The sequence below is a fragment of the Aulonocara stuartgranti genome (genome assembly GCF_965226115.1).
Source record: "Aulonocara stuartgranti genome assembly, chromosome: 17".
In the NCBI taxonomy this organism is placed as follows: domain Eukaryota; kingdom Metazoa; phylum Chordata; class Actinopteri; order Cichliformes; family Cichlidae; genus Aulonocara; species Aulonocara stuartgranti.
In genome coordinates, this window is record NC_138953.1 from 19218091 (window position 1) to 19234247 (window position 16157).

Consider the following 16157-nt stretch of genomic DNA (forward strand, 5'->3'; position numbering starts at 1 on the left):
TTCACAGGACTGCACTTCAATATAAATAAATCATGGAGCAAAGGTAGTAGTGGTTATTGTAGTGGTTTTTCTACAATGCTAATCAGAAGCTAATCTTCTGTATGTTCTCTATAGTATCACAAATCCCTGTGTGATCATTTTGCTATCCTTCTCTAAACACTTCAGTAGTAAATGAACTATTTGACAGAACCAGATGAACGTTTCCTGTTTCCAGTCTCTCTGTAAGCTAAGCTTAGCCAAACTCACTGACCTTCCAGACGATACCACTGGAATCCGTTGGTGATGCCCTCCAGGAACGGCCTGCTGTCCATACAGAAGTTACCTCGGTACATGGAGGCGTGATTGTGGGAGTACTCCTTAGCCAGGTGAACAAACACGTCATTATCAGGAGCGATGCTAGCCCCGCCCACCAGTTCACTACCTGTTTAAATGATGAGAGCAAAAGCCTGTGATTGGTGGTGATTATTTGAGCTTTAGAATTATTTTGTTTCCAGTAGCACTTCCTGTTGCCTTTTCCTGAAGTTTTCCCCAAGTTTTTCTGTGTGTGAGTTTGCAGGCTGGTAAAGTTAAGGCAGTAACTCTGACTAAATGACTGTTTTTAATCGAACAGTTCTACTGAGCAGTTATAAATCTGATTATCTCGATTAACACACTTCCTTTTCTGCATTTTGAAGTCAAAACAACAAATTCAAACAATACAAATACAAAACAAACAGGCTTTAAGCCATAGCGTTATGTGTTCCCACATAAACATCTGAAGTACAGGACTTAAAGAGTTTTAGCCGTTCAAATAAGAGATTATGAGAAGCTAGATTTATTCAAACTCAAAATCTCTTTTCTTTCTTTTTCAGAACAAGAGAATGAGCTTTTTATGAGCCGCACATTTTTTTTCTGCAGCTTATCCGAGTCCTGAAAGTATCCTAGTGCCTAAAATACCTCAACTGACTCCTCCAACAGGTTTTTAAAGCTCAGGTGTTTTATTAGATTTTTATTATTATTATTTCAGATAAAGGGAGAATGGCAAACAAATATTTTATTTCATGCTGAAAACTGGTGTTTAATATTCCTGTGAATATACCTTCTGGTCTAAGCCTTCCCTAATGATTGAGCGCTCCCTTTCTCTGCATTTGTAGTTTCTTTCTTTCTGTCAGTACCGTGAGCCCGTGGCCATGAGGTAACAAACTGTTAAATTAATATCTTTTCTTATTATTATTCCAGCTCTATTATCTTTGAAAATTATAAATATTCCACATCTAGCACATGACAGAAAGCTACGCTCTTCTGTAGAGGTGCACTCATCACACATTCTCTGTACTTGTATATTTGTCTGGTGGGTCTGAGGGCCTATTTCCTGCTTTGCACTTTCCATTTCACATGCTGATATGAAGCAAATAAGAAGCTCCAAAAACATTCTACAAAGATCCACAAAAACACGACTGTGGGACTGTTGTGGACGACCAGCTAAAGTCAGACTGCTGGATCTGCCGCTTACCGCCATTGCTGTTGTCATAGGGGTAACTGGCCACCACAGCGCCTCCATGAAGGTTTGCAGAGAGAACAAAACTCTCCGTCCTCAACCAGCCAATCACTGCTTGGACCTGAAACACATGATAGCATCCTGATGACAGAGGAAACTTAAAAACGCTGTCTCGTTCCAAAGCAAAACCAACCTCAGCTTCCCTTCTCTCCTCAAAGAGCTGCTGACTTTGGAGACCAGCGAAAGCATCCGGGAAGTCCCTGTTCAGATCAATGCCGTTGCCGTTGTACCTGACGGAGAAAAACGGTCACATCACGCATGAAAATGCTGTTTTCATTTCTGTATCAGGTCAGAGCACACAGCCTTCTTGGGTGGACTTCCCCCCTTGCCTGCGCAATTACAGTGAAATCAGGAGGGGTGTGACTTCACCTCTTAGTGCTAATCATAGTTTACCTCTTATATTTCTTGTCTATTTAAAAAACAAACTTTGAAAACTTTTTAAAACTTACAGTAAATTATAAGTCATTTAGTGCTGCTAAGGCTCCCTTGAGCAAGGCACACGTGTTAAAAATAGTTTCCATGATACTCTGAGTGTGCAGGATGAGAGTGTCTCTATTTAAAGAGCAGCTGCTGAGACACAAAATGATTTCTGTGCACAGACAGGCTGCCATCAGTTCCCTGTTAATTACTGACGATAAGAGATCACAAATATCTTTTTCATTGCGATCAGGCTGTTCTTGTCACTGCCATCTTCTGCTGCTGTTTTCAGACATTTACAGAAGGATCTGATTTTGTCAAGTTTATTTGAACACTACACAAAGGAAATCCAAACTCACAAACATCCTGTGTTCTACTGGGATTTGTTATATTTCAGATCAGAGCGAGGGCCGTCGAGGGGATCTCGATCGCATGACCCAATGACATCACGAGTCATGATTGACCTCACAGGACTCTAACGGAACTCAGAGCACTGACTTATTTAGAATCACATTTCTCTCACATCACAATTTGTCATTGTGCTGTCCCTTATTTTCTGTCATATCAATGGTGGAAGTTCATATTAGACGGGGCGATCGTGGCTCAAGAGTTGGGCGTTCGTCTTGTAATCGGAAGGTTGCCGGTTCGAGCCCGGCTCCGACAGTCTCGGTTGTTGTGTCCTTGGGCAAGACACTTCACCCGTTGCCTACTGGTGGTGGTCAGAGGGCCCGGTGGCGCCAGTGTCTGGCAGCTCTGTCAGTGCGCCCCAGGGTGGCTGTGGCTACAATGTAGCTTCACCATCACCAGTGTGTGAATGGGTGAATGACTGAATGTCGTGTAAAGCACTTTGGGGTCCATAGGGACTAAGTAAAGCGCTATACAAATACAGGCCATTTACCATGATAAGTCGGGGTTTGCATAATACATTTTTTTTTCTTTTGGCTCTGTATGATGTCGCATATTTATACTGAGGTTTGTGACAATAACTAGTTACTCTCGCCCGTCTTTCTCAAACCTAACTGCTTGCGGCCCCTCTCTAAACCTGTTTCTGCTTGAGGTTTCTTCCTGTTAAAAAACCGTTTTTCCTTCCCACTGTTGCCAAAGTAAGACAAATGTACAAATACATTATAGAGCCTCTAATTTGTCACTTAGCACTAATTAGCAGATATTAGCTGCTTTGTTTATATTGTTGATATTGCATCTGCACAGTTTAGTTTAGCTAGCATTAGTGATAGGTTAGCACTAAAACCCCAAATGGTCACTTCTCACAAAAACCAACATGGAAGCAACAAAAATGCCAAAGAGTCTGAAACCAGTCGGTGATGTCACTGTGGTCGTGCCGATCATTTATTTACTGACTATAGTTTCAGACCGTGGATGAGCGAAGTAGTTGCACTGAGGCTCAGTATGAGATAAATAAGGATTATTTTGATCTGTCAATCATGTAAAGCCGCTGTAGTGAAGTCCAAGAGTAGAAATATGTACCTTTTATCATAAAAGGCCTGCTCTGAGTGTCTTATGTCCAAATAATGATCCAATTCTTCTTTGAAATCTCAAAAGTGAACTTCTTCTCTCATCTACCTGAACTCTAGAAGAAAAGTAATTCATCCAATGGGACGACCCAAATCTTCTGGCACCTTTCTGTAGGAATTAGTGCCAGCATATTAAAACAAGACTTCACCATCTCATTTGTCATCTCACTCACTTTCATGTGCTTAAATGAAATGTTTCCTTATAAGGTTTGGAAAGCAGTGACCCCAAAGAGACCACACACACACACACACACACACACACACACACACGCACACGCACACGCACACGCACACACACGCACACACACGCACACACACACACACACACACACACGCACACGCACACGCACACGCACACACACGCACACACACGCACACACACACACACGGACTAAACCTATATGGGAGGCAAGTCCACATAATGAGACTGTTCCCACAAGCAGTTACTGCAGACATGAGTCTACTGTAAACAGAATATACGAAGACGACGAAACAATCATAATTAGATGCTTACAGAGTATAATTGTGTGTGCATGTGTGTGATATAGACCTACAGTGTGTGTGTGTGTTTCTCTTGCCAATCAAAGTATTTTGGGTGCAGCAATGTAGCTTAGGCTTTACAAAACAAACAAGCTGCAAGATTATGTCTGTGTGTCAACTTGGCATTTAATCTCTCTCACTCACTCACACGCACACACACACACACACACACACACACACACACACGCACACACATGCAAAATTATTCTTTGCAAAAGTTAAAGTGTGAGAAATATTTTCCAGCGTTCATGTTTTGTTATCAACGTGTTTATGCTAACAGTGGATCCCGTGAAGAGGGCTGCTGATGGTGCGTAGCCTCACTAATCCAAGGAACTTTACAGCCAGTCAGCTGTAACTAAGTGGTTTAAGTCAAGTACTGCCCTTAAGCATGTTCCTCACAAATTTGAGGAATGTAAACTTTTAATACTACTTCATAGTTATTAAATGCTGCATAAATTTGTAGGTTTGCCTCTAAAAATATGAAATAAGACAGCCTCTCATAAGTCACCATAGTCACGGGCTATTTCAGTTTGGAATCTGGCATTATTCGTTTGGACTACAAACCTAATCAACTGGAGATGGTGCAGGAAAACAACAGGATGTCCTGAAACACAGTGCACATCGTGGTGACAGGTGGTGTTCCTGCACTCAATGCTCCGCTGCTGATTGAGGAAGAAAACTGCAACTGCAGATCTGTTGATACCAGACTTGGAATGTCTCCATGTGTCTGTGGATGAGACGACTCCCGGCTGTGGAAGTGCATATAAAAACAGACTGCCTTTCAAGATACGCTGTTACAGCTTCCCAGAATCACAGTGACAGAAGATGGCCAGAGGCCAGGTCAGTCGCTGGGCAGCCTTTACTTTACAGGGGACAGTATTATATTTCCTACATATTCATTTTGTTTTGTGCAGTAAAAACAAGTGCAAGCTGTGCCTTTTAAAATCTGAAATCCATTTTAATATATCTGACATGATTTTGGGTGCAGTTATTTTTGTTTATGTGGCATTAATTTTACTGTCTAGTAAAATTCTAAAATTTTTAATATTAAACTTTTTTTTTCTAACTTCAGTGATATTTCTTAATCTAAGCCCTTTTTAGCGTGCTGTCAGTACTTTAATTACAGAAGAGGATCTGTATACTTTGTCCAGCAATGCTTTTAGCCAGCAGCAATGTTTTTCCCGCAGCAGGCAGCGGCTTTCAGTTGTCGAGGCTCTAAAAAGCCACCGTACGTGACCTGCTGAGCAGCCAACAGCAGGGTACATCAAAGACGAGCAGGTGAACACAGCAGAGCATTTAGCAGCTACAGAAGCAGATATGTCCCTCAGGAGGGAGTCATGCATATTGCATGAGCATGCAGCAAATAAAGCTCTGAGTCTTCAACAACGGCTCATTTGTTCTCTTGTACAATTTCACTTCCTACTGTTTCACTTAAGAGGTTAGTTCATGCCTTTGAGTTCATCATTAGGGGTTTTTGCTAAAATACACACTGCACACAGAGAGCAACACAATCAACAGTGTTCAATCTCTCTTTTAGTTCTGTTTTTGGTCTCCACTTCCCAGTCAGGAAACGTCTGTTTGCCGTCTTAATGTTTTACTAGCTGCTGATGAGCACAGGGTGTGCCGCAGGTCTCTCAGAACTTAAAACAGAGGTAAAGCTGTTTGCGTTACCTGCCCTGGCTGTTGTAGCAGTCCTTGTCTGCTACGTCAAAGCCGTCTGGGTTCATCGTCGGCAGGATGTGGATGCGTGTGCTGTTCAGCAACCGCAAGGACCATGTTTCGTTGCTACGGTAACTGCGCACCAGCTCATCTATTAGTTGAAGGAGCAGCACTCGGCCAAGAACCTGAAAGCACACGAATACAAACACGCAGAAAGAAATTTAGGTAAAAACAAATGTTGTGATGGAATTTACGGCTTGTCCTCACACATAAGTCATAAGTGAACAGCACAAAGTTTAGATTATGCATTATGCAAGATTCATATTTAGGAAAATGGGTGAACAGATGTTAGTGCAGGTATGGTCAGCCAACTGTGAAGTAATCACTTCCACCTTCCGCCAATATAACATAATGTCTTTCCACCATAACGAAAGACATTATGTTATTCACCTCCCACATGCAGCTGGCCATTCCCATGGCTTATCGTAGAGCTAAAACACCCGTCAAGGTCAGTCCTCCTAAATACTCCACTGTGACTAACCTTTGACTAACACACGAAAAACATGACTACATATGAAAAAGAGTAGAAAAGATGATGTTTCCAGGGTTAATCTGAGTATCTGAATGGGTTAATGAATAGAATAGAATAGAATAGAATAATCCTTTAATTGTCCCACAAGGGGAAATTTGGTTGTATCAGCAGCAAAAACACACATATACAGAACAGAACACATTTTTTTTACATATTTACATCATGGACAATAGTTACCAAAGCAGAGTACTGTACAGTTATTAAAAATAGAGTACAGATAAGTGGCAAACCCAGGTTGTAGTGTGCAAACAGAGCAGGATACTGAAAGATGTTTAAATAGTTAAGAATATTTAGAATAATTAGAAAAGTGCAGGTTGTGTATTGTACCTGTGCATTAAAAAGTAGACATGTAACTTCCAATAAGTTAGTGCATAGATAACCTGAGAAAAGTAATATGCAAGTTATAACAGTAGAAGTTGTTACAGCACTGATGTAAACATCTATGTTTGTTGGGAGCAGTTCTGATTGTACAGTCTGACAGCTGCAGGGAGGAAGGACCTGCGGAAACGCTCCTTCATGCACCGAGGATGCAGCAGTCTGTCACTGAAGGAGCTCTGCAGCTCAGCAACATTTAAATGCATAGGGTGGGAGGCTCTGTCCATCAGAGAAGTTATTTTGGCCAGAGTCCTTCTGTTTCCCACCACCTGCACTGGATCCAGGGTGGATCCCAGAACAGAGCTGGCCTTCTTAATGAGTTTATCCAACCTCTTCCTCTCAGCTGTCGATAAACTGCTGCTCCAACATACAACACTGTAAAAAATGACGGATACCACCACAGAGTCATAGAAGGTCTTTAAAAGCACTCCCTGGACTCCAAATGACCTCAGCCGCCTCAGCAGGTAGAGTCTACTCTGACCCTTCCTGTAAAGAGCATCAGTGTTGTGGCTCCAGCCCAGTTTATTATGAACGTCAAGTTTACGCCAAGTTTACGGCTGTCCAGGGTCCATTTTGGCTTAATGGATGGTTCGCAAAGTTTGCAGTGAAAACCGCAGTGAAGTCAATAAATATTCCAATCAGTTCAGCTTTCCTTTAGTGATATGTGTGGAAACTTTAAGTATTTCCAGGTGAGGACATTAAGTTTAGTTGCAAAATTGGAAATGTGCTTTCAGTATAGTGACAGCAGACTCAGTTAACGTGGATAACTACGGAGCCCCGCAGGGGACATGGGAGAAAAAAAAATTAAGACGGACTTTTGCGAGATCTCGCAAAACAAACTCAGGATCTCGCAAAACAAACTCGGGATCTCGCAAAAGTTTTAAAGTTTAAAAGTTTTAAACTGGTATCACATGGAAGTACAGGCAGACACAGTCTAAGTTATTTTCAGTTGTTAGCTCTTCAATAATTATATAAATTTCTTTAACACGAAGAAATGTTTATTTTCATTGTTTAACAGCTTTAGTTATTTTTTTTTATTTAGAGTGGTTTATTTTTCCTAAACTTTACAGTGCATTGCTTTCACTTTATTAGGCTAAAAGTTTAACATTTAATTTCACTCCACCATTCTTTGTTTTCTGTGTGTTGACCTTGCATGTTCCTGCCTGAAGAAAACAGCGGGGGAGGAAGTGATGTCGTGAGTCAGCGAGGAATTGAAATGGAATCCAGGGACGAGTCACGATGAGGCATTTTTTCCGGATACAGGCGGCTTATTGGATGATGAAAAACATCTTTGTGAATGAATGAGAGCCTTGGGAGTGGGAATGACAGAAGGCTGGGAAAGGTGTGTATCCAAAACCACATCACACACACACACACACACACACACACACACACACACACACACACACACACACACACACACGTCAGGACTAGCGCTGCCTCCAGCCATCATATTGCTTTCCTTCATCAAACTCCCTCCATCTTTTGTCTCTGTTGCGATCACACGAAAACACACATTTTTATTTTTGCATTTTTATACTGTGATTTATCTTTTTACTTTATATCAGCTGAACATCATTGACACCCTCTGTTAGGTTAGGCAACTGTTCCTTCATCAGGGTCGGCGTGGAGCCAGTTTTCAGTGCGGGCAATTTCATCCACCAACACTTTTTTCATGGTCGAAGAAATTCGATATCTACTGTTAGCTCTGGCTTTACTGTGTTTTGTACAATCAACATGTTCCTTATCAGTCTCTACGGCACTCCTAACTCGGGGATAATTGGCCTTGGAAGAGCTGCTCTTTGCTGCTCTTCTTTCTGTGCTAAATGGCTCTAAAAAGTCAGAAAGCAGAAACCATCACATAGCAGCTGCTGATTCAAGCACTCAGGAGGCCCAGGTCAGTCTCCACAGAGAGGAGGGGACGCCCTGCAGCTGTGAGCAGCCACGCCTCAAACAGCAACTGTTGGTGCTATATAAATAAAACTGAACTGAACTGAACAACCAAATGGAAGAACGTCAGCAAGACCAAGGAGCTGGTGGTGGACTTCAGAAGGGGTCAGCACAGAGACTACAAGCCCATTATCATCAATGGAGCTCCAGTGGAGAGGGTGCAGTCCTTCAAGTATCTTGGTGTCCACATCTCCTCAGACCTGACATGGGCTGCCCACATTCAGGTCCAGACCAAAAAGGCTAGGCAGCGCCTGTATCACCTACGACAACTGAGGAAGTTCAGGGTCTCTCCAAAGATCCTCAGGATTTTCTATACAGGCGCTGTGGAGAGCATCCTCACACAGAACATGACATCGTGGTTCGGGAACAGCTGTGTGAAGGACCAAAAAGCTCTCCAGAGAGTGATCCGTACAGCAGAACGCTGCTGCAGGATTGCTCTCCCCCCGCTTCAGGACACCTACACCAGGAGATGCCGGACTAGAGCAGCGCAGATACTGAAGGACCCATCCCATCCTGGCAACAAACTGTTCCAACTTCTGCAATCTGGTAGAAGGTTCCGCATCTTCCGGGCAAGGACAGAGAGACTCAAGAGGAGCTTCTATCCCCAAGCCATCCGGGCCCTAAACACACACACCCGCCCTCTCACATCATCTATAATTGACTGAGACAGGACTCTTCCAGACACTAAACCAAGGCACAATGTACATTTCAATTCCTTTAATTTTAAATATGTTTATATTGTCTATCCTGTAAAATAGTCAGATATCTATTCATATTAATGTACAGAATTCACCTGCTTGCTGCTACTACTGCACATTCACCCAGTGTATATACTATATGTGTGTGTGTATATATATATATATATATATATATATATATATATATACATATACACGATGGATGGGTGGCAAACCTGGAGGATCTTGTGCCTGGCGGGACTGTCTATCGAGGACGCTGAGGATATTTACCTATTCGGAACCATGATAACAGGGTTCTTGCTGATCGGAGCTGGCTTGGCCCTGACTTATCGGAGAAATAAGAGAGTGGAACCAGCTGTTCAAACCCCCCCTAAGCTGACCGCTGGAATTGAAGCGATGGGACGAGGCGCGGCCTCCCACACCGAACGCAGCATGGTTAACACCTTGGAGACGCTTACAGCTGCCGTGAAGACTCAAACTAACACCATTGAGCGTATGATGGGATACATCAGAGAGGGGCCTGCTCACAATAACACCCTTGAGCGAAAGTTGGATAACATCGCAGAACGGCTCACTGCAGCTGTGGGGTCTCAGAACCAAAAGAATGACAACACCACGGAACAGAAGCTTGATACCATCATGGGGAGGCTCGCAGCGCTCCAACGGGAAATCGAGGCCCCAGTGTCAGAGTGCTAAATTCGCTGCTCGCATAAAGGAGAAATCAACAATATTCTACATTTGGACACCACGGTGCCAGCTGCTCAGGCCCAAGGCTGGAGCCCACCAAAACAACTCCCTGATAACGACTGTGTGATGACTATTCTTCCCATCCCATGAAGGACACCTGGATCGGCTGGAGGACTGTTTACTTAGCCTGATACAGCGAAGGACACTGTCTCAGCTGAACTATGGACACGCACACACATACACTTACACTGATAAGCACGCACTCATCCCCCTCCCTTCCAAACGCCTTCGATGCTTGTTCCTGCGGGGGAAGGCAGCGGGTCTGCGTGCCGCGCTGAAATGGTAGCATGGTGCAGGACGACTGCTGTGTTCCTTCGAATCACCCCCCACCCCCCTATCCATCCCCTGTGGCTTGTCATGTGCTCTGATGTTGTGATGTGGACATTAATGTGCTCTCTGTGCAGAGGAGTTTTTTGTCTTGTTGTTGTGTGTTTAAGTTGGGGGGGGGGGGGGGGGGGTCCTATTCCTCTGTGGGGCAACCTGCATATGGCCAATAAAGCATTCATTCATTCATTCATTCATTCATTCATATATATATATATATAATGTTCTTCCTCTACACCCCCCCCCCCCCCCCCCCCCAATTTTTGCACATGTCGAGGAGCGTGTCAGACTACATTTCACTGTGTGTTATACTTGTATAACTATGCATGTGACAAATAATAAAGAACCTTGAACCTTGATATCGGCAGTTGACAGCGGATCTACTCTAGATTGTGTTTCTTGGGCTTCACTTGAGCAGTTTTGCATGTTTCACAGTTCCCTTCACATTCTGTCTTAAATAGGCTGTGTTTAAATGAACGCCCCTTGAAGTTTTATTCTCTCCCTATGACATCATCCAGATCCATGAGTAGAAAAAACATCTGAAATGAAGCAGTGTGAGGCTTGAGCTTTTGGCTTACACACACTGACCTCATTATTTGAAACTCTGCCCCCCCATATCTCTGCAGTTTAGAAAATGGGAAATAAGGGCAGTGATTTACTGAACTAGGTAAATGTAAAGGAAAATATCCCAAGTAAGTATATGCTTTAAAAAAGTCAAAGGTAGGTCCAATCTAATTACTGATATCTTCAAATCCAGCAGCCATTACTGGATAAAACCAAAACATATGGTGGTGTTTGCCACCCATACAGTCCATGTGTCACTGAACAATTCCTCCAACAAGTTTAGATAACAAGATTAAAGCCGTCCAGCCGTGTTTATGTGACCTAATGTTGAGTGAAGCTGAGGTGAACCGCAGTGTTTGTCTACAACTTGCAGCTGAGCTTCCCTGGAAGACAAGAGGAACATGAACACCTGAGGCAAATTCATCAGGATTCATCCTTCAGGGAACAGAAATGTCCAAAATCACACAGACATCGATTCAAGAGTAGAAATCACATTTGAGGAAAGAAACGTGAACTCTCAGTGACACTTTAGGAAAATACTTTCACTTTAAAATCAGGATCTATCCCCTGGGGAACATGAACATCTGTGCAAAAGCTGTTGAGTCATTTAGGATACGACAGATATTGTCATTAAAAGAGTCAAAAAATAGAATTAGAATAACAAACAGGCTTCCAAGTGAATCCAAAGAAAGGTCAGTGCAGCACACTCAGTGTACGAGGTTAATGTGTGAAAGGAGGAAGTGCCTCCTGTTTAAATTTTTATTATTGTCCTTCAGGCAAAGTTTAAAGACGCTGAAAGTTCTCTGTTTGATTTAGTGTTACTAAACATTTCTAACACGCAAGACTGCATTCCTGCTGCTGACATGATTCTGCCATGCCATGATGGCTGTTTGTATTTTGCACATCTGAGCATCGATGACAGAAACATCCTCTGACCTCTTGCTCGCTCACTCAGAGTTTCTGTCATGCAGTGGATATACGATGGATGTTCTTTGCTTCCTGCACTGCAAACTGTACTAAACAACTGTTTCCAACTTAAAGCACACTTAAAATACGTGAAAAAGAAAGTACACCCTCTTTCACTTTAAGCCCTCGGTTAATAGTGATTGAAAATGTGACGTCACTCAGGGGTAAAACCGCAAAGAATTCTGGGAACTCGTGGCAAGAGGTACTAGCGCACGCAGGCTTTCAATTGAAATCAGTCACACAGCGATAAAAAGAAACACAAAAATGTCAAGAAGCTGTTGTATTATTAACTGCAATAGCTGGTCGCATGACAGCCACGGGAAGCCGACGGGTAAAGAGATCGGTTGTTATCGGATTACGTCGTTGAAGAGAAATTGTTCGAGCCATGTTTCCGAAGTAACAAAGAGGCGACGGGTGGCCTGGATTGCAGCCATTCAAAGACTAAATATAACGTCTCAGAACACTCCAGCTCACAGGTTAGTCTGCTCCAAGCATTTACACGAAGGTCAGTCTGCTGTAGTAGTTAATGCGTCATTTTTCTTAACATAATTGGTGATATAGGTTACAAGCAAGTCTGGCGCTGAGCAGAAATTGTCGAGCTATGCTCCTTTGTAGAGCAGGGCGATATGGCCAAAAATATTTATCACGATATATATTTGAAAATTTGCGATAACGATATAACTGACGATATAATTGATGCGAGACAAAATACAACTCCACAACATTACTAGCGCAAAAAGACAACCTTCCATTTATTTTCACTTAAACAAGAAGCTGGTTTTTATGTACATTAAAGCTTTATAAAAATGGAACAGTGCAAATGCAAATTCCTTGCTGAAAGTTTAACCAAAAGGCATTTCCAGTAGAAATGGGCTGACATATCCTGAGCATAACCATGTATAATATCCACTGAAGTTAAAAAGAGGTGCTTTGCAACATTAAACTGCAGTGTGCAGTACGTATTTTTCTGACCATAAGGTGCATGGGATTATAAGGCACATTAAGCGAAACAAAGCAGTCAGATAAATCAAACTTTATTAAACTCATTCTTCTTGCTTCCTTCACTTCTGTACCATTGATTCATTAATGTTGAATTCTCTGGCAGCTGCATGTTGTTGCAGTATATTAATGACTAACCTCGTATTGTGGATGGATTATCTCAGCTGTTCTCCTGACTGAAGTTTGGTCCGTTTACAGCATCCTGCCATGCGATTGCATTTGTCTCTAACTATCAGGAACGTTAACTTTTATAAGTGGAAAAGTGTTAGTGTTCGTCCTCCAGCTTCACTGTTTATGTTATGCTAACATAGCTGTGTCGCTAGCGATCACGTAGCACATCATTATATAGCAGCTAGCCCAACTTCAGTAACCCTACAAACGTCACTGCTGTTTAGTTTCCTGTCTTCATTTATGTTGGAAGTGATAGCAGAGCTGTACGTTTGATTTTTTTCAGAAATCTCTGTCAGAACATGCAATATCATGCTTAGGTAACTAGCGAAACTAGCGAGCTAACTTCCGCTAGCTCCCTGCTAACTTCTAACTCCGTTAAATGTAATAAATTTTGTTTTCATGGATGCCTGGAAGTTAAACTTCATAGTTACACCTGGTAAAGCAGCAATGCTGATCGTTTTATTAAAGATGAAAGAATTTAGACAGTTTTTAACTCTCAGTGATGCTGCAGTGTTCGTTTGACCTGAAGCATACAGAGTTTAGGACCCAGATTACTCCCAGATTTAAGAGCATCTTAGTCCGACAAATACGACAATAACGACGGCCGCTTTTTTACAAACCAATTCTGGTTCATCTGATTCACTCAACAATCGGCCATGTGCGTATGAAAACAAAGGCACTGCGCATGCGCGTTTTACTCATATTCTATCGCGATATTTCATTTTCCTATCGTTGCCCAACATTATACCGGTATTACCGTGAACGGTATAATATGGCCCAGCCCTACTCCTTTGTTTATTGTACATAAATAGTGAATTGTCCTGACACAATATTGCGTTTCGCTTCTGTTATTATGGTACATTGATAAAAACATATACTTTTATTCACAGGATAAAACAGTTGTTTTGTATCACTAATTGCCCAGTACGATTACAGCATACAATATTATTGTCACTGCTACATTTCTGTGATGGGTACCAGAAATTATTTCTACTACTAATTAATTAATTACCATTGAGCTCAAAGGTCCTATTAATAAACGGTTAACGAATGTGTATTTATGAAGACGATTTGTGAGACTGGTAAACTTACCTTTGTTCGTACGATGGTCTTTACTTTCTACACGGTGCATTTCAAGGTCCTGTACCCATCCGTCGGTAAACTGTACCTGGGCTTGTTGCAGTGACCTGAAGTTACTAAACTTCACGAGTGTATGCACTCACTCCAAGAACCGTATAATTATAAATATGAGCGTGGTGAAGTTGGGCAGCACGCTAACGTATTTTGTCCCTCTGTGTGCTCGTAAGGGTCTGACCCTTTCACTGGTTAGATTTTTTTCCTCGTATCTTTTCTTTGACTTTTCATTAAGTCTGTCTTTGTACGGACCGGCATTGTTCTCCTTCGTTTTGTACACACCTTTTTGGGGGGCAAAGAAAAAGCAAGAATTTATTGGAACCGAAGAATGAACGTTTTGCGGTGCTGCAAATGCTTGCATTTGATGCAGGTACTTGGATTGTTTTGCCACGAGTTACCGGCATGCAATGCGCGAAAGTCACGTCACGTGGTCTGTCAATCTCTATAAAAACAGTCATCTGGTCCTTAAGTCTATCATTCTACACCTCAAAGATCAGACAGTGCAACGCTCAGAGATACTGCAACAAACTCCAAGAGCTCCACCTCAGACTCTAAAGGCCTCAGTTAGCATGCTAAATGTTAAAGTTCATGATAACACAAGTTAGAAACAAACTGAGCAAGTATGTTTTGTTTGGAAGGGTTGCAGAAGAAAGCCTCTTCTCTCTAAAACAAACATGAAAGCACGGCTTTGGTGTGGAAAAACACATCAGGACAAACTGCAACACTTCTAAGATGATGCAAATCACCCGAGGAAGCAAAACACCTCATACCAGTTCTCAGCACGGTAGTGTGGGGATGATTTGGGCACCTTACAGTCATTGAGTGGACCGTAAATTCGTATAGCAAAGTATTCTAGAGTCAGTGTGAGACCCACAGCAGTCAGCAGTTATTATTGCTAAAAGCGTCTCAACAAGGTGCAGGATGTAATTTGTTTCTCACACACTGATTCTGCATTGTAGTTTAGTTTTGTTGAATAAATGATGACTCAATGTAAAATGTTGGGTTGTTGCTAATCTGAGGTTGCTTTTAAATAACTTCATATTTACACTTTTAATATAATTTTCTCCTCCTGTGCGTTTCCTTTTAGCTCTATAACGTGTTTTTGTGGTTGTTGTTGTTGTTGTTTTTGTACACATTTTGCATCAAATACACTAAATATGTAATAATAAATATGTTTCATTTTCAGAATGCTTCAACCTGCCCCTGTGCTATGTGATACAGAAATTAGCTGGAAGTCAGTGTGGGGAAAATAAAGATGCGATAAAATGAAGATACAATAAAATTTGTCTGTCTGCCTGATCAAGCAAGTCAGAGTTTCTCAATGTTAATCAGTAGAAGCTGTGGCAGAAAGCATGGGAGCCTCACAGGAAATATACTCTAGTCAGAAACTCCTGAGTACTCACAGACAGTGCACGCTACACGACACCTTTTCAGCATTCCCATTCGCCACCCTGCTGTTTCCATGTGTATGTATGGGGCCGTATTCCTCTGAGCCGATATACTCCACTGGTTCTGTTTGTGCGTGTGTGTCCAGGCGTAACGTGTCTATTTAAGGACACTTCCATTGACTTTCACACACATTTGCAGTGTGATCAGCTGTCCACTGTCACCATGGCAACCTGACACTGGTCAAACGTTTTAGTCTGGTTTTTAAGGACATTCATGCAGACTCAATTTGTCTCATCCCAATGGAATTATTAGACTATTAAATGATGGTTGTAATTACATTGTGTTATTAGAATAACCTTTGTGTTAACAGTTTGAATGTCTTCTGTGTTCTGTTCAGTCAGAACAAGTTCAGAACAAAACTTGTTCTGACTGGAATAAACAGAGCTTGTCTATTTGTTGATTAGTGGTGCCACAGATGTCATCACACTGATGACCTAACTCTGGCTGAATGTGCTGTGTAACACCGCAGATCAAGCAAATCAGTTTCCTCTAAGAACAAAAGT

General features: G+C 42.1%; 1 protein-coding gene across 1 annotated transcript in view; it reads right to left on the reverse strand.

Moving 5' to 3' along the window:
• Window positions 1-16157, reverse strand: part of cpm (carboxypeptidase M) — a 28923-nt gene that overhangs the window by 4538 nt on the left and 8228 nt on the right. Inside the window, exons 4-7 of the mRNA XM_082509557.1 lie at window positions 5698-5870; window positions 1671-1767; window positions 1493-1598; window positions 251-421 (exon numbers count right to left, since the gene is read on the reverse strand). Coding sequence (XP_082365683.1) covers window positions 251-421; window positions 1493-1598; window positions 1671-1767; window positions 5698-5870 — 547 coding nt within the window. The remainder of the gene's footprint in view (window positions 1-250; window positions 422-1492; window positions 1599-1670; window positions 1768-5697; window positions 5871-16157) is intronic.